Genomic DNA, 19,371 nt, shown 5'->3' with positions numbered 1-19,371 from the left:
CCGGGCACCAGAGCCCGGAGAGAAGGGCTTGGGACCCTGTGCCGACACCTAGGGCAGCTCTCCAGGGCCCCACCTCACGCAACAAAACAAGCGCTTCCCTCAACATTAAGCCTTGTGATCGTATATTTTATTAGACTTAGAAGAATATCAAGTTCCTCAAATTAAAAAAAAAAAAAAAAAGTACAAAACTCCATACAAAACATGAGATCAGACGACTAAACTTTCCCGACTCAGGGCCAAGTTCTGCAAAGGAGAAAAAGGAAAGGGTGTGAGCATGTGACTGGAGAGGGGGCAGGGTGGGTGTGCAAGCCAGGGAAGGCTGTTCCTCACCTTCTTGAGCCTCCGCTCCCGAGAGGCCTGGGAGTCGGTCTCGGAGTAAGGGGGAGGCGCTGGAGGGTAGTAGTCGTCCTCGTCCTCCCTGTAAGGTCTCCTCTCCGCTGGCCCCTTCCTCCTCAAGGCCTCTTCCAGAAGCCGGCCGTCGTATTGGGGGTCCTTGGACCTCTCGTTCCGAGCATCCCGAGAGCGGTAGGAGCGGTTCCTCGGGTCAGCACTAGGGCGGTCTCTAGACCTGAAGTCATCGAAGTGGGGTTCCTGGGAGTGTGGAAAGCCCCTTGGGTCTTCTTGGTCGTAGAGGTCGTCACGGCTGCGACTTCGGGGGTGTGCATAAGCTCGGCCTCTCTTCCCACTATTTGGGGGAGACCTCCTCCCTGATTCAGCAGAGCCTGGCCGCGAGAGGTCATCCAGAGCATCCACAGAGCGAGCCCGGGGACGCCCGGCCCCCCACCCACTCTTGGGCCGTTCTGTAAGGGGCTCTTGCTCCCATCTCCTTGGACTCCGAGGGGAGTGGCGACCCCATTCCTCATCCTGGATTGGTGGGAGGGCAGGGCCGCGGGAAGGCCGTGATCTCCAGTCGTCTTCATGAAGGGAGGTGACTTCACTCATGGCTGTAGGGAAGGGACATGTCACTGACTGCTGGGAGGTCAGGACTTGATGCCAGGAGCTCTAGGGTCCACCAGTGTTACCACTGGCTCATACTCTCTACAGGGCCCTAGACTTCTCTCATGTTAAGGGATGATATGCAGTGTCCCATACAATACTCACTGGCAATGATAGGGAAGGAGGTACTATGTCCAGGATTTGCAAGCAAGCATCCTTGGGCCAGATAATTAGGGAGACATGTCCCACCCCCACCTGTGCAACCCCTCAAACTCCAAGGTTCCTCACCCCTCTCTACACGGCTGCTGGGGGGGCCAGGTCGAGAAGGGTCAAAGTTGGCCAGTTCTTTCTCCATGTAGTACAGGACTCGCATAGAGTCATCCTGCTGGCTGGCCTGAATTCTGTAGCCACTACGGACTTCTAGAGACAGGAGATGGAGATGATCAGTTTGCGTGCTGACCCAATCCCCCTCCCTTACAGGCATGTTCAGCTTAGTAACACTTGGTTCTTACCCGAGGACACACTGCTGTCTGCATCACGAAGCAGGGGTACCTGGGAGCTACAGCCACCTACTGGGGGAGACTGGCTGTCAATGGCTGCTCCCTGGAGCAAAGTCCTGCATTCCCAGCCCCCTTCCCTGCCCCCAGTCCCACACTCAGTGCCCAAGGGCCCAGCCAATCCCTGCCCTAGTTGCCCCTGGCTCCCCCAGACCTCACCTGAGCTGTTCTTGTCGAAGTCTCCAGCGTATCCATTGTAGACAGTGCCCATAGGAATCATGGCTGCTGGGGGTGGGGTCTTGGCAGGAGAAAGGTAAGCATAGGTGCTAGGGGCGTAGATGCTCGGGACACCTGAGGTGGCTGCTTTGCCAGCAGCATACACTGGTAAGACACACAGAGCATGAGCTGGTGGCCAGGAGCCACACTGCCCTTCCCTATGGTAACAGGACCTTCTCCCCATCCCTAGTTGTGGAGCCTCCTTGGGGACTTGGTTTCTGTAGGTCCATCATCGAGTCCACACCTCCTGTGTGATTCCTCACTGAGCTTTGAGGACAGGGGTATACATGCAGCCTGCAGCCCCAGTCTGGCAGGACATGTTTTCTTTAGCAGGGATGGTTTACCAACATTTGTCGAGGTTTTACATAAAATCCCAACTCTCTAGCCACCTTAGCAGAAGATGTGGCCACCTGGGGCCTGCATTCTCAGAGCAAGGGGAGAAGATAAACCCATGAGCTAGACCCACAGGACAAAGCATTCCAGTTGGCAGCTGAGTCCCAGCTTTAGAAAACAAATCATCTAGGGGTAGAGGAATTCCATGCCTGCTCCCCTCTTAGGCCTGCTGGATCCTTCCCATGGAATCTTCCAGACCTCGATGTCATGGGGATTATCTCGTGTTTTCAATTTCTGGGCTGTACCCACTAACTCCACCTTCACTCCTCCTGGTTCTAGGCTTGACAGCTCAAGGGCAAATCCTCCCTGCTGCCTTCCTCCCAGGCAAGAGGCTGGGTTCTGGTGGCTGTTCTTGCAGCAGTCACTGTGCCTAGGCGAGTTGTTTCTTCCTTGGGCCTCTCAACAAGAAAATGGGGTTGGGGGTAGGGAGTAGGGCATGGAGATAGGCTCAGAAAGATCCCTTCACTGATTCAGTTGGGAAACAAAAGGCTCAGTAGTTCCCCTAAAAGCCCCCCATTAGCTCAGGTGATTGGCTGTTTATAATTTGCTGTGGGATTTGCTGCTTTCAGATGGCCCAGGAGGGCTGTGGCTGTCACTATGGCTGTGGAATAATGCAGCCTCTGGTAGGGAATTAATGGGGCCTCCATTTGGGATAACAGGGATTCAGAATGGAGAGAATTTGCAGTCCTGGCCCCAGCCTTGACCTAATTTGTGATATAATTGCAAATTTGGTTAGAGTTCTTGGGAGTCCCTTTCCACCTGTGAAATGGACTAACATCCACCAGGTAAGCCAGAAGCTCTCAACTAAAAATGACAAGAAAAGTGATAGCTTAAGTCCCCAAATAGCAATTTTTTCCAGGGAGTGATATTTTGAGGAACCAGTTTGCCCACGACTGAGCCCAGTGACCATAGAATTACTTGGCATGGAGTGAGTCACAGCCCTGTGCTAGGGACGCTCCGTCTTCCCTTAATGCTCACGACACCCCTCAATGAGGCAGGAGAAACTGCCCTGAGGTGTGAGTGGCAGGGCTCTGATTTGCTCTCTGGCCCTCGGTCACCGCCGATGCTGACAGCAGCAATGTCCAATGGCTAGAGGGTGTGGGACACTTTCTGTAGGCCAAATCCTGCACTAAATGCTGGACACACCAGTTTCCCACATTCACCCTATACAGAGGGCTCTGCCACAGCCCCACTTTACAGAAGAGACTAAACGAGGGGAATTTACTGGGATTCCAAGCAGGTAAGGAGGCAAGCCAGGCCTCAAATCTCCACCTTAAAAAATCGCTCGATTCAACTTTTAACGCAGCTTGGACTGCATTATACTGGAATCGTGTATAAGTTTTAAATGTAAGTACACAAACATACATCTGTCTGGAGTACATGTGCCTATTTTGTTTGCTTCCTTCCCCACTTCCATTCCCAACTCTCCAGGTGCCACTCATGTGCTAGACATGTCTTTAAAAATAGTACCCAAATGGTTGTGTGGATGAAGTTTTTTAATTTGCTTAAATTATGTGATGCATTAAACCTTGTTTGGTTTCTTACCTTTTTCACTTAAGATTTTGTTTTTAAAGGGAGATTTACTCTCTAGTGACTGTTTTGTACTATTTGAGTTTTTCTTACCATGCATATAGGTTATACTTTCAAAAGAAAACCTCAAATGAAGAATCAAAATACATGAAAAGTTGAAGTATGTAAATAAAAATCTAAACCTGCTGGTCTTCCTTGACCCACTTTCTCCCAAATTGCTCACCTCATAACCTCCAGACCAGTAGCACCTCCTCCCCTTGGACCCAGGCAAGTTGCTGAATAGGGGTGGTCACTCAAGGGGCACTCACAAGCCTCTGGGCAGCAGCACTTGTCTGGGCAGCAGGGGCACCTGACGTAACAGCAGCAGGTGTGCGGGCAGCACTGACACCAGCAGATGCCCAGGAGGAGGAAGACAAGGAAGACAGCTAGGCAGACAACAACCACGAACAGCCAGTCTGCAGAGAGATGGGAGAGGCCCTGAGCCAGGAGCCTGGGTGGGAACAGGGACACAGCAGGGCAATGCAGAGAGGGGTGGGCGAAGCTATCTGCAAAGCTTGTCAGGGAAGCTGTAGCTCTTGCTGGAGTCTCCATGCCAGAATCTGGGGTGCAGCAACAGAGGGCTGCCCAACTCGTCTACAACTCAGGCTAATCCCAAAGGAACTCTCCCTGGACTCAGCAGGGCAAGGCAGAAAAGGAGAGGTGACCTAGCCACAGCAAGACAGGCTGTAGCCTCAGGGACAGAGAGCCAGCTGCCCAGATCTCAAAGCCAGAAGAGCACCAAAGGCACCAGTCACAGGAGCCTCCTGCCTACACCCCAGGCCCACCCTCAGCCATCCCTGCCCACCCCAAAGCCCAGAGCCAGTCACTAGATGCCATGAGTTGGAGCCAGGCAAGGTTAGTGGGGTCCACAGCGAGCGGCATTTAGGGTGGGGAGAATTCTTAGAAGCAGTAAGTGGTGTGTAAAGGCCTCCACCCCCATACCTTCCATGGGCCCCGCCTGAAAACCAGGTAAGAGCTCAGCCACCCCCGAGGTCCTGCCTGGAGGGACAAAAGAGAGACATATTATGCTGGCAAGAGCCAGCCCAGGCTGCCCCTCTCCAGAAGCCCAGCTCCAGGCTTATCAGGTGAAGGTGTGCCTGGAAGCATCAGATAGGTTGGTGGCCTAGGAGGGTCATTGCACTTGGTTCCTGCCCTCACCCGACCCCCCACCCACATAAAAACAGGGCGCTATTTTCCAGAAGGCTTCCATCACATAATTTACCCTCTCTCATGCCTCAAGGGATTCTGTTGCCCAAAAGGGGTCCCCCACATTTCCCATGGGCTCTGCGGGTGTGAAGTGAATTTGAGCACTTCGTCTTTTCCACATACATGGGTCCTACTGCCCCAAAGAGTTGCATCCCATGTGATAAGGACAGTCCTGGTCCATCCAGCATAATAGGCAGTGTCCTAGGGCCCTTGATAATATTTTTATTTTTAAATTGGAAGAAAATATATAATACCAAATATATAATAACAAATAGTTTTATAGCAAGGTAATCCTATGTATATGTGTGTGTGTGTGTGTGTGTTTTTGGGTTTTTTTGTGTGTTTTTTTAATGTAGAGGAAAAGGCCCATGAAGGCAAAAGTGCCTATAGCCCTAAAAGTTAGTGTGGCCTTGGTTCTTTAGTCCACGAGGGTCCCATCTTGGTCCATGCATTCTGTCCCATCTGCAAGTCTTACGGCCCAGCTAGTGCCTTCCCTCAGGTGCCATCAGTGATGTGTGCCCACAAGTATATCGCAGGGGCATCTATATACCCAGCTCTCCACCAACCAACCCCCATCCAGAGCTCATACACTCTGTGCCACGTGCCCCACTGAGGGGCTTTCCCCCATCCAAACCAGCAGTTCTCAAAGTGTGGACCTGTCCCCAAAGCCAAACTAAATAATTTTCACAGCACGAAGCCATCATTTGCCTTTTTCGCTCTGTCATGACAACCATGTGGAGCTGTCCAGAGGCTGTGTGACACGTGATGACACATCATCACTTTGATGGTAATGGACTATGTCCTTGTGTATCTTGCTTTAAAAATTTTCCAGTTTTCAATCTCTATGATGTTAACCAACTATAGATATAACTCACAGAAATACAAACAAAAACTCTTTTGAGAGCCTCAGTAATTTTTCAGAGAGTAAGTAGGTCCTGAGACTGCATTTTGAGAACTGCTAATGCAGACCGTACATTTTACCAAGGACAAGCAGGGGTTCTCTGGGTCACTGGTGCATGCATTCTGTCACCCACATGTGAACTGTCACATGGTCTCAGCACCCTGCTCCCTCATCATGTGTGCTCATTCACACATGTTTCCTTGTATCATGCACATGATGCAGTGTGCAGCACAGCAGCATTTCACATATAGCACGTCACTCGAGACTATATGTGTTGGCTGAGAATAGAGCATCTGGCTAATGGCAACATCCCTTCCATACATGGTAGAGGGGCCTCATGGCCAAACAGGCTCCTGGTGGCTATCCCACCCTGCACCTGGGCATCTGGACGGGCCTGGCCTGAGGGAAGCACTCACTGTCTAAGCAACAAAATGCCATCCCAGCAGGCAGAGCGCAAGGTTCCTGTGCTTTGGCAAGGGTCTGTGGGGTCAGATGTGGCCCTGGAGATGTGACAGGTGGGTCTAGCTCCCTCTCAATTACACAAACCATCAACCCTCCTCATTAACTGCCAACCAACTCTGACCATTTCTGTATTTTTAAAAAATGGGCCAAGAAGAGATCTGGCCCCCCATTCTTTCCGCTTAGTTTGGCTGTGGCTCATCTGAAATGTTATGTGAGGGAGTCTCTGCCTAGGGTGCAAGGCACAGGTAAGCCCAAGTGACTGATGGTGCCATGTGGGGAGAGCAAAGCAGGCGACAGAGCCCAGAGAATGAGCTGGAGGACAGAGGGAGACATGCACAAGTGGGAGGAGAGGCCCCTCTCCCCACCCCGCCCCCTCCAGGCCCCCAGGGCCCGCCCACTCACCCAGGACGATGAGCTCTGCGTAGGCCTCGTTGTTCCCCTGGAGGTCCTGGGCTGAGACCACAGAGCAGTAATACACACCACTATCCCCCCAAGCCGTCTGGTCAAAGGTCAGGTCAGCATCTGTACCGGGAGGAGAGTGTGAAGCCACAGAGCCATCAGGGAATGGGGCTGCAGGTGCTTCCTCCTAGGCTTTGTATTAAACACTGACGTGGGTATTCCAAGAGATCTGTGAGGTGCGCAGTGTTACCTTTCCCATGTCATAGGTGAGATGACCTGACCCGCCCAAAGTTGTCCAGCTTATCAGTGGCCTTGACTCCAGAGCCAGCAATTCAGACTGAACAGCCATTTTCTCTACCTCTCACAGCAAAAGTTACTGCCCCCAACGTGAACTACCAGGGGGCCTGGTAAGGAAGCGGAGGTGAGTAGCTCAGATTCTAGGAATCAGAATACGTGTCGGCCTGAGAAGAAATGGGGGGTGTGTGTGTGTGAGGGAGAAAGGCCTGGACAGTCCAAGTTCCCTAATCCATCTACCGTCAGCCCCCACAATCCAGGTCGGCCCAGGCTTGGGGACGCTCAGGTATGAAGCTGCTCAGGGCAAGGAGCCTGTTAATTACACCAATAATTAAAGTCCGTCAGCATTTCCAGTTTCCTCTCTTCGCCTCAGGCCCTAATTAGTTAAATCCCTTCAGGTATGCACCAGTGTGGGGCAGGGTGGGACCCAGCTGACAACAGGAACACGCCACCGCCAGCTTCTTCCCAAAAGCTCTGGCACTCGGGCCTCCGATGACTTGCCTACCATACTGCCCATGTACCGCTGCCCTTCTCCATGACGGCCGAGGGCAGTAACTGTGTGTGCCCGTCTGCAGCACCTGGCACTCACCAGGGCATCAGCCACTTGCCAAAGAAATGAAAAGAACCGGAGCCTTCTCCTTTGGAAAGAAGAGCTCACATCCATAGACCCTCCTTTCAATGTCTACCTCCACCACTCCAAAGCCTTACCCTGGCCCACAGGCCCTTGGCATGATCTGGCTCCCGGACACACCAGCCTCACCCCCACCAATCTCCTTCACTTACTGCTCTGGACTCTGGCCTCCTCACTGGGCCCGGCATGCTGGCCCACACCTGCCTCTGCTTGCACCTGTGCTAGTACCTCTGCCTGGCACTGTGTTCTCAAACCCTGGCAGGACTGGTTCCATTCTACTGGCACAGCTCCCCTACCCACTGTATCAGCCAGTTAGAGGCCGAGCACTGCGGATCCCACCCAGGAGAATGTGAGCTCCACACAAGCAGAACCTGCCCTCAGTCCCTGCTGAGTCCCGAGGGCCTGACACGGGGACAGGGCAATCTACCCCTTCCCTCCTACCGTTGACATCCCTTAGCTTTTGTAGTCTGTTCCAGCAGTCTAGGCACCTGGTTTTAGTCTAGGCCCTCAATACATTCAACATTTCACATAATTACTGAAAGCATCCTATGTTTCAGACAGTATCAGAGGCATGTGGTATACTCGACAGCAACCATTCTCAAAGTGTGATCCGTGGGTCCTGTGGTTCCCCAAGACCTTACCAGAGGATCCCAGAGGTCAAAGTTACTTGCATAATAATACTATGATGTTATCTGCCTTTTTCACTTAATCTCTGAATGTACTGTGGAGGATTCAGAGGCTAGATGACACATGCTATCACAATTTCTACTCAGCCAGACCTCAAGGAGATGAGCAAAATTATAAGCAACAATGCAATTTCATTAAAGTATGTTATCCATATTAACTTATGAAGAGTTTATCACTGTCAGCTTAAATATTTTTTTAAACTTCTCTGTTTGCAGCTATAAAAACAAAATTCTTTGAGGATCTCAGTAATTAAGAGTGTAGAGGCCCTAGCCCTAACCAGTTTGGCTCAGTGGATAGGGTGTCAGCCCTCGGACTGAAGGGTCCCACATTCAATTCTGGTCAAGGGCACATACCTGGGTTGCAGGTTCAATCCCCGTCCCCAACCCCCAATCAGGGCTCAAGCAAGAGGCAACCAATGTGTCTATCTCGCATCAATGTTTCTCTCTCTCCCCACCCCCATCCACTCTCTCTAAAAATCAAAGAAAAAATATCCTCAGATGAGGATTAACAACAACAATAAAGTACAGAGGCCCTAAAACTAACAGTTTGAGAACCACTGCTATGGACCACATATATAAAGCCCTGCCCTTAGAGCAGACCTTAACTGGGAGAGACAAGTAAAAAAAGTTAATATATGGCATGTCAGATGGTGGTAAGCAATACAGAGAAAATCCATCAGGGAAAACAGAGAGTGCCAGTGTGGAGGAGGGGTTGTGCAAATTTAAGTAGGTGACCTTCGGAGCAGACATGAAGGAGTGGGGGCACAGCACCCCTCCATGGTCATGTATCTAGCCACCAATTACTGAGTTTCTGGTATGTGCCGAGTTCCTTTGCATATTCTTTCACTGGATCCTCATAAAACTCTTACCTACATTATCCAAACTCTCCAGAACACCATCGTTTCCCCAGCCTATCTTTTAAACCAGACTGACTACACCTCTCCAAACCAGAGCTCCAGGACAGCCCCTGCCCAGCACCGCAGGGGGACAGGAAGAGATTATGGGCAGGAGATGAAATCTGGCTCCTGTGGCCCAGACCCGGGCCTTGGTGTTTTGTTTGGCTCGCACAATGTTTCTAAAACCCACGAAAAATACAGATTTACAGCTTCTTTTGATCAATTCTAAGGCCTGGGCCCACGTCCTTCCTGCCAGGCGCGCCCTGTTCCCGGCCTGTATTGCCTGGTCCTGACACCCGGGGCCGGGCATTGCTCCCGTGTTTTAGGTACAGGGAGGACATACTGGTATCCAGTTGGGAACAGAAGCTGAGCCTCCTCCACACCTCTGAGCCTCTGGTTCCACACAGCACTCAGCAGAGAGGGCCCTTACAATCTCGGGGGCCCCATGGGCTCTCTGGTCATGCTACTGAGTGGGGAGGGTGGCACATGGGCCCCAAGCAGCCTGAGGTAGAAACAGAGCTCCTTTTCAGGCACCCACATCACTCACAGAAGGGCAAAATGGAAGGCAATGGAGCCCCACTGAGCTGAGACTCTGAGGGTGAACTAATATTGCAGTTTGCCCAGAACCACTTTCACTTAAAACCTGATGCTGATGACCCTTGGGACACCACAGGAAAGTCCACTTTTCTCTACTTTCAAGGCTGAAATGGAGGAAGCTCCTATGGCTACTGGGTTTCCTGAGAGGACGTAGATACAATGGCTGCTCACAGCCTACATCAGAGGTGGGCTGGATCAAGGCCACTTGAAAGACCCAGGCCTGTGAGGTCTCCAGAGCATGAAGAATCTGCCCCAACGGGAGCCTGAGGGCCACTGTGGAGTTTTGGACTCAGCAGAGGCATCATTCCAGCCAGCCTCTAAGGGCACTCTCAGTATGTGGGCTGTCCCATCTGGTCCTGGCGGAAGGGGGAAAGGAACGGGACAGGTAAACCCCCAAGAAGCCCTTTGTCCTCAAGAACAGCAGGATGCTTTGGGCTGAACGGCCCATGGAAATTCAGGGCAAGTAGGTCTGGTCTCTCCTAGAAACAGGACTGACAGGCTCAGTCCCTGGAACCTTGCCTTTAGTCCATGGTCTACAGAGGGCAGGTGTGTGCACAGGCCCTGGTCTTTTGAGGTCTGCAAAGGGACACTCCCTTCACTCCTCTGCCCCCATGCCCAAGGCTAAAACTTTAATCTTGTTTAAAGATAGTAAGAGGCCGAAACCAGTTTGGCTCAGTGGTAGAGCGTTGGTCTGCGGACTGAAAGGTCCCAGGTTCGATTCCGGTCAAGGGCATGTATGTTGGTTGCGGGCACATCCCCGGTAGCGGGTGTGCAAGAGGCAGCTGGTCGGTGTTTCTCTCTCATCGATGTTTCTAGATCTCTATCTCTCTCCCTTCCTCTCTGTAAAAAATCAATAAAAAAATAAAAATAAAAAAATAAATAAAGACAGTAAGAATAAATCCATTAAATGGGTGAGCCTTCACCCTCACCCACTGCTTCCCATCACCTTCCTCTCTGCCTTCTAGATTCTTTATAAAAAAATATTTTTATTGATTTCAGAGAGGAAGGAAGAGGGAGAGATAGAAACATCAATGAGAGAGAATAATTGATCAGCTGCCTCCTGCACACCCCCCACTAGGGATTGAGCCCACAACCTGGGCACGTGCCCTTGATCAGAATCAAACTGGACCTTTTAGTTCGCAGGCCGATGCTCTATCCACTGAGCCAAATCTGCTAGGGCTGCCTTCTAGATTCTTTAGGACCCAGACCCAATCCCTCCTCAAATCACATTTGTAGAGTTCTTAAGGCATGCACTCCAGATAGCACCACACACCCAGGTATGTTTTATTGTAGCACTTAGTACTCCCTAATATTCTTACTCTTCAGCTGATGTTTACTATGTACCTCACCCCACTAGCCTGTCACCTCCTTAGGCAGGGATATCCGATGTCCTGATCACCACTCCATCCCTAGTGCCCAGCACTTAGCAAATGCTCGGTAAATATCAATACTATTCGAATGATAAATGAATGAACTTCCCCGCCAGCCCTCACTTAGCCCCACAGGCACTTCCCATCATTAGCAGAATTGAGGTTATGGAAAAGGGTTCCCAGGGCTGCCTGAGTTAAACCCCAGCTCCAGCTCTGTGTGCTTAGATGAGCTACTTAACCTCTCTGTGCCTGTTTTCGAGTGGAAAATGTGGACGTAAGGACTCCGTGGGAGAATATGTAATGCCCTGGCAAGTCATAGACTTTCTCTGTTAAAATCTATCACCCCTCCCTGGTCAAGCAAAAGAGTTACCAGCTTACAGACTAGACCCAAAGAGGCTGACTTAGAATTGCAGCTCTGTTACCAGCTGTACAAGTCACTTTGCCTCTCTGGGCCTCTGTAAAATGACATTAGCAGAATCTACTCACACAATTGTGGGATCTAAGTGAGTTAATCCCCATAAACCTGGCACATAAGAGATCCTTTATAAGTTGTTACGTACAGAAATTTTACTTACTATTACTGGTAAAATAAGTCTTATAGAACCCTGCCTCTCTCTCCATTACCCACTCTTCTTTATTTCCAAGCACTGGATAGTATCTGCTGTATTTATCTTAGTCTCCCTCACTGGATTGCAAGTTCCACAAGGGAAAGAATTTGATAATTTTCTTTACTGCTGCATTTCCAAGGCACCAAACAACACCTGGTGTCTGTTAGGTGCTCATTAAATATTTGCTGTTAAAATAAAGGAATGGATGGACGGATCCTCCCTTTGTCAGTCATTTCAGACACCGGTGCTAACGAGCTTCCAAGTGGGGATTGAGCCTACGCAAGCCATCCCCAAGCCATCCCCCGGCTTCTCCCTTGCCCCACCCAACATACTTCCTGTTATGGTGATCCTCCGGCCCTGGTAGTATTCTCCCAGGGTCACAGCATTGCCCTGCTTAGTGGCTACAACCCTGACAGTGCGCACACTGTCCTGACACTCCACATAGGGGTTGTAGCCCGGGTTACCAGCTGCCAGCTGGGCATTGAGCTGGTTGTCAACACTGGCTGGAGAAAAGGCATCGGCGATGCGGTCCCGGCAGAAAGACTTGTACTTCCAGATCACGATGGGTGCTGTGGGGTTCGTGGTCAACTGGTAGGTGCAGGGCAGGGTCACGGGCTGGAAGAGGATCACCACGTGGTAGGGGTCTGACACAGTCACCTGGATGGCACTGGCAGGAGCTGAGGGCAAGAGGAGAGTCAGTAGGGACCACTAGGAACAGTTGCTTCAGCAGAAATAAGCAACAACCTTTGTCACCAACTTGACACTTACAAGGGTATTGTTCTATAGAGCCTGGAACATACTGCTGCTTAATCCTCAGGACTGTGAGGCAGCTCTGATAACCATACCCATTTTATACACCATGGGGCTGAAGTGACAGGTGCAAAGTCAGATGGCCAGATTTCTTGGAACATCCCGCCCACCTCTCTTCCCAGAGTGTGTCCTCTGAACCACACTGGCCCCTCTCCCCTTGCCCATTCTCTCGCAGAAAGGGCTCCTCTCTGTGGCCCATTCAGGCAACTGCTAAAGTGCTGGAGGCCCCACCTCAGAGCCATTGTTCCAAATTACCGCAACTTTTGTGGGCTGGAGGGTTAATTTTGGAGTTGTCTGACTGAGATGCTTTGTCACGGAGTAGCGAAAGCCCAACCATGTCTCCATCAGCCTCCCATCTCACCCTACCCAAACCCATTTCGAATAAACATGCCAAGAGTGCTTGCAGAAAGATAAGATTCCCCCAACGCCCCCACCCAAACATTCGATCCAGCCAAAACTTGCCAGCAGAAGATAGTTTCAAACCAAGTCCTTCTAGAAGTCCATCCTATCGGACCCTAGCGCATGGATAAGGGTCGAGCCTGAGGGTCATGGGTGGGGAGTCCCCAATCGCACACCCACCAGAGGCCTGGACACTGTGTCTTCATCTCGAGCGCCCGCTCCCCGCTGCTCTGGGACTTAGAAATGTCCGCGTGCGTCAAGCCCCCTCCCCGGCCTTCCCCGCAGGTCGGGTGGTCCCTTCACCCCTGCCCTTAGAGTTCCATTCTCCTGGCCGCTCCAGGGTGTTCGGTCCCAGAGTTTCACTTCCTGCTACCTCCGACAAGGGCGTGGGACCGCTTCCAGCGCGAGCGGGGTGATTCCCCCACACCGGGGCACAGGGATCTCGGGGACCCTGGGGATCGGAAGGTCCCGGTCTCCCCGATTCCCCTCCCCCCGCTCCCCTGCCTCCCGGGAGGTGTAGAACTTCATTCATCCCGTCTCTACAAGGCGCTCCCGCCCGTCCGCGGCCCAGGGCCCCGCGCTCCGTACCTGCGCACAAAGTGCCAAGAAAGAGCCACACAAAGACGACCGCGCCCCGGCCCGGAGCGCCCGGGCAGGAGCCCAGCGGCCAGCGCCGGCCACGAGCCCTTGGCGCCATCGCGGCCGTCTGGGCACGTCCGGTCCGCGCGTCCCCTGCCGGGTACCCGGAGGGTAGGGGGCGCGGCGCGCACCAAGGCGGGGAGGGGGACATTCTCCTCCCCCTCCCGGTTCCGTTCTTTGTCCCTATTCCAAGCCCACCCTGCCCAGTTCTGGGGACTTCACGAGCGGAGACGGCGTGGATGAAGAACACTTCCAGCTTTCGGGGAGAAACTTGCTTCACTCGCTGTGTTTCTCCTAGTCACTCCACCCCCGTGCGCTCTGGGAATGGACCGGCCCAGGTACACAGAGGGAGCCGAGAGGGTTGGGCGAGGGGGTGGGTGGTGAAAGGGGCCCCTCCGCCTCCCTGCCCGGAAGTGGGCTGGCCCAGGTGCGCGCCGGCCCTTGGGGTCGGAACAAAGTCCCCGCCCGCCGGGAGCGCGCCTGTGGACCCGGCATCGCGTCCGCCCCGCTTCTGCTCGCGCGGAGTGTGACTCACGGGAACTGAGGCTGAGCTGGGGTGACTCACCTGTTGAGGGGGCAGGATCCCTGTGCGCACCTGTTCCCTCTCTCCCCTCTGCCCTGGTGGCGGTGGACCCGCCTGGATACACCCTGCGAGGCGGGACCAGGGAGTCCCGGTGGACGAGTTGCTCTCGTGTCTTTCACTTAATTTTTTTAAATTGACTGATTTGAGAGAGAGGATAAGAGATGAGGGGGGAATAACATCGGTTTGTTGTTCCAGTTATGGGGATCAGAGGGTTTGGGGACGACGCTCTAACCAACTGGCCTCCCTGGCCAGTGCCAACCCTATAACTTACTGCATCTGCCTTTAAAAAGTAAGCGAGGCTCCTGAAAGGGACGCTCTACCGCTTTTGGGAAGCCCAAGGGAATCAGGCCCAGGAAAAGTTGGAATTCTACTTCCGAAGTTTTCTCCGCCTCCCTCCATTCCCATCTCGTGGGCTGGCCCCGGGGGCATCGCTTGCCCCAAGTCAGGCCTCCGGAAACTCTTGCTCTCTAAGGGGCCCGGCGGAGGCGCGGGACTAGACGGGTTTTCGGCTAAGATTCCCAAGAACTGGACCACCTGCTCGCTAGGCGGAGAGGGCGAGGCCAGCCGGCGCTCGGCGAGGCTCTGCTGCCCCCAGATGGCGGGTAGGGGAAGCGCGACCTGGGAAACGCTGCGCTTCCTGCTAGACTCTGGAGATCCTTAACTGGCTGGCGCTTGAGGTGACCAGGGATGTTTTGTTAAAACTCAAGTAGGATCGCGTACCTCTGCTCAACACCTTCCTGTGGCTCCCCCTCCCAGCAGAAACCAAAATACTTAACTGTGGCCAGCTCCCTCTCAGACCTCACCCCCTCTCACTCAGTCACCCTGGCCTCCCCTATTGTGGAATGTGTCTCTCACACTCCCACTCAGGCCATTGCCCTCTACTGGGACACCCTTATGGAAGGTGGCCACATGATCCTCCATCTCCTTTAGGGCTTCACCTAAAGGTCACCTCTCCAGTAACCTCTCCCCTGGCCATTTTATATGAAATTTCAAGGTCCTTTCCCAACTTTCACATCCACTCTATAAAAAATATATGTTTGTGGTAAAAATATACATACCAAAATATGTATGTACTGGAGGCCCGGTGCAAGAAATTTGTGCACGGGGAGTGGAAGTGTGTCCCTCAGGCCAGCCTGCACCCTCTCCAATCTGGGACCCCTCAAGAGATGTTTAAGCACAAACCCACCAGGATCAGGCCTAAATGGGCAGTTGGACATACCTCTCACAATCCAGGACTACTGGCTCCCAATCGCTGGTCTGCCTGCCAGCCTGATCACCCCTAACCACTCCCCCACCAGCCTGATCAACATCTAACTGCTCTCCTGCTGGCCCAATTGCCCCTAACTGCCCTCTCCTACAGGCCTGGTTGCTCCCAATTGCCCTCCCCTACAGGCTTGGTCCTACCGCCCCCCCCCCCCCCAAAAAAAATGCCCTCACTTCAGGCCTGGTCCCCCAACCCCCAAAAAGATGCCCTTCCCTGCAGGCCTGATTCCCTGCAACTGCTTTCCCCTGTAGAGCTGGTCCCTTCCAACTGCCCTCCCCTGCAGGCCTGGTTCCCCCAACTACCTTCTCCAGCGACCCAGGATGTCAAGCCTTCCCACCCATCTCCCTCTCTGCTCTGGGGTGATCCAGGACACCAAGCCTTCCCCGCAACTTCCCCACTCTCCCAATCGCTGGGGCAATCCAAGCCTTCCATCTCCTGCTCTGCTCTCCAGTCAGGCTTGACATCTTGGATCACTGGGGTGACTCAGGACTCCACCCCCCGCCCCCCCTGCTCCGTGGCTCCAGCCAATGCTGCCATTTTGGCCTGGCAATTTGCATATTCCCTCCTTATTGGCTGTGGACATGGCCATTTTTATTGGGAAATGATGGTTAATTTGCATGTTACACTTTTATTACATAGGATCATTTAACCACTTTTAAAATATATTTTATTGATTTTTTACAAAGAGGAAGGGAAAGAGATAGAGAGCTAGGAACATCGATGAGAGAGAGACATCGACCAGCGGCCTCTTACATACCCCCTACCGGGGATGTGCCCGCAACCAATGTACAATACATGCCCTTGACCAGAATCAAACCTGGGACCCTTCAGTCCGCAGACCGATGCTCTACCACTGAGCCAAACCGGTTTTCGCATAGGATCATTTAACCATTTGTAAGTGCACAATTCAGCATTAATTACATTCACAGTGTGTATACTACACCACTATACTGGTATGTTCATCACCCTAAACTTTTTCACCATCCCCAATATAAGCTATGTCCCCGTCCCCTCGTTATCTCTATATTCTATTTTCTTTATCAAATTGCTTATTCTAGCTACCTCATATAAGTGGAATCAGAACATTTGTCCTTCTGTGTCTGGCTTATCCACTAAGCATAAAATTTTCAAGTCCATTCATGTTGTAGTATATATCACAAGCGTCATTCCTTTTTATGGCTGAAATAGTATTTCACGGAGTGTATATGCCAACTTTTGTGTATCCATTTATTTGTTGTTAGACCCTTGGATTGGATTGTTTTCATCTTTTGGCTATTTATTATAAGTAATGCTGCTGTGAGTTTTGCTGTACAGATGTCTGCTTTTATTTTTTTGGATATATACCTAGGAGTGGAATTCCTATCTCATATCTGTAGGAGAGCTCAGAGATGCAGTATGTCTCCGGCAGTAAAGGTGTCTGGGAAATGTTGGACTCTCTGTTTAACTTTCTGTGACTGTTTAACTCTCTGTAGCCTCAGATTTGGCTGACTTCCCAGAAAGCAGTACTGCCACCCAAAGATAAATGTCAGACCCCAGGAAGGGAATTGATGAATATCTGGAGTGAGGATAATCGCCTGCTGTTATCTGCTAACTTAGAAATGCATTATTCTTTCTGGTAGTCTAGGTGACTACCCACCATGTGGTTTTACTATTCAATCTCCTATATATTAAAAAAAAAAAAATAGACCTTGTCCTGGGAAGGGATGGCTCTCTTCCAGGCCAGCAACCACTGGGAGCAAACAGCTGCTTTGCCCTGTTTAAAGCTCTTATGAATTTGAATAAGGTTACATGTCAGTTCTTTGGAATCAATCCTGAATTTAGACGTTTGGGGCTTTTCCCCAATAGTGTTGCAGTTTTATTTTTTATCCTGAGGAACTGTCAAACTGTTTTCCACATTGCTGTACCTTTTAGATTATATTACAGCAGCGCAGGAGGGTTCCAAACTTTCCACATCCTTGGACCAACACTTGTTCTTCCCCCTTTCTTGAATATAACCATCCCAGTAGATGTAAAGTACCTTCTCATCATGGTTTTCATTTTCATTTCACTGAAAACTAATTATGTTGACAATCTATTCATGTACTTATTGGCCATTTGTATATCTTCTTTGGAGAATGTCTATTCAAATATTTGCCCATTTTTTAATTAGGTTGTTTTGTTGTTGTTGATGTTGAGTTGTAGTTCTTTTATATTCTGAATATTAATCACTTGTTCAGAATATAATCTGCAAATATTTTTCCCATTATGTAGGTTATTATTTCACTTTCTTGATAGTGTTCTTTGCTGCACATAGTTCTTAATATGATGAAGTTCAATTTATTTTTTTCCTTTTGTTGCCTATACTTTTAATACTTTTTTTTAATCTTAATAAATCTTTATTGTTCAGATTATTACTATTGTTTCTCCTCCCCCCCACCCCCATAACTCCCCTCCGCCTGGTCCCCACTCTACCCTTTGCCCTTACCTCCTCCTCCCCCACCCCCACCCCCTTCCGCTGTCCTCATCCATAGGTGTATGATTTTTGTCCAATCTCTTCCCATACCCCCCACACAGACACACCTTCCCCTGAGAATTATCAATCCACTCCCATTCTATGCCCCTGATTCTATTATATTCACCAGTTTATTCCGTTCCTCAGATTTTTAATTCACTTGACTTTTAGAATCACTTGTTGATAGATATGTATTTGTTGTTCATAATTTTTGTCTTTACTTTTTTCTTCTTTTTCCTCTTTTTAAAGAACACGCTTTAGCATTTCATATAATACTGGTTTGGTGGTGACATACTCCTTTAGCTTTTTCTGATCTGTGAAGCTTTTTATCTGACCTTCAGTTCTGAATGGTAACTTTGCTGAATACAGTAATCTTGGTTGTAGGTTCTTGCTATTCATCACTTTGAATATTTTTTGCCACTCCTCCCATCTGGCCTGCATGGTTTCTGTTGAGAAATCAGCTGATAGTTGTATGGGTGCTCCATTGTAGGTAATTAACTGTTTTTCTCTTGCTGCTTGTAAGATTCTCTCTTTGTCTTTTGCTCTTGGCATTTTAATTATACTGTGTGTTGGTGTGGTCCTCTTTGGATTCCTTTTGTTTGGGGTTCTGTGCACTTCTTGGACTTATAAGTCTATTTCTTTCACCAGATGGAGGAAGTTTTCTGTCATTATTTCTTCAAATAGGTTTTCAGTGTCTTGCTCTCTCTCTTCTTCTGGCACCCCCATAATTCTGATGTTGGTTCGCTTGAAGTTGTCCCAGAGGCTTCTTACACTATCTTCAACTTTCTGTATTCTCTACTTGCTTCTGTGGAGGAGTGTCCCTTTCCTCTTTGTATTCCAGCTCTTTGACTTGTTTCTTGCATTCTTCTAGTCTGCTGTTGGATCTCTGTATAATATTTTTTATTTCAGTCAATGTATGTTTAATTTCTAGTTGGTCCTTTTTCATATCCTCAAGGGTCTTGTTAAATTTATTGGCCTTTTCTAGGGAATTCTTGAAAAACCTTATAACCATGGTTTTGAACTCTATATCCAGTCTTTTGTTCTCCACAATTTCTTTTGTTTGAGATCTGTTTCCTTTTCACTGTTTCTCTGAGTTGATAAGGTTGCTTTGTGGGTCTGGGTGTTCTAAATGGTTCAATGGGTCAGCCTCACAGTTGCCTGATGTGGACACTCTTGGTGCACCCCTTTGTGGATTGTGTGTACTGCCTTGTCCTAGTTAAGTCTTGATTGTTGTTGGTGTCACTGAGAGGAATTGACCTCCAGGCCATTTGGCTGTGGGGACCCACTGTGTCTATAATGGAAGAATTGCTGTGCTGGAGACACATTTAGGCGGGGAGGAGGGAAAGAGAAACACTTGTTCCCGTAGGGCTTTGGTGCTCACTGAGTCTGTCTCTTGAACGTGTCCCTTATGAGAGTAGTTGAAATCTGGTGTCGTCTCACACTGACCACTAGATACACTAGTTT

The 19,371-nt window shown here is 50.4% G+C and overlaps 1 protein-coding gene across 6 annotated transcripts; it reads right to left on the bottom strand.

The window, feature by feature from the left end:
• Positions 1-110: 110 nt before the first annotated feature.
• LSR (lipolysis stimulated lipoprotein receptor) lies at positions 111-13,921 on the bottom strand. 6 transcript variants are annotated; one of them, XM_084905137.1, is made up of 10 exons: positions 13,519-13,921; positions 12,054-12,398; positions 6,643-6,762; positions 4,614-4,670; positions 3,941-4,087; positions 1,653-1,814; positions 1,449-1,508; positions 1,225-1,356; positions 331-944; positions 111-243 (listed from the first exon to the last, which is right to left on the bottom strand). In XM_084905137.1, the coding sequence occupies exons 1-10, from the start codon at positions 13,718-13,720 to the stop codon at positions 208-210; spliced, it is 1,875 nt and encodes a 624-aa protein (XP_084761263.1). In that variant the 5' UTR covers positions 13,721-13,921; the 3' UTR covers positions 111-207. The 6 variants fall into 6 exon arrangements, with proteins under 6 accessions (XP_084761263.1, XP_084761264.1, XP_084761265.1 ...); XM_084905138.1 differs by having other exon boundaries at positions 1,449-1,505; XM_084905139.1 differs by lacking the exon at positions 4,614-4,670 and having other exon boundaries at positions 13,519-13,920.
• Positions 13,922-19,371: the final 5,450 nt, after the last annotated feature.

The sequence above is a fragment of the Pipistrellus hanaki genome (genome assembly GCF_964339955.1).
Source record: "Pipistrellus hanaki genome assembly, chromosome: 15".
Lineage (NCBI taxonomy): Eukaryota > Metazoa > Chordata > Mammalia > Chiroptera > Vespertilionidae > Pipistrellus > Pipistrellus hanaki.
This window is presented reverse-complemented; position numbering and strand designations above follow the sequence as displayed.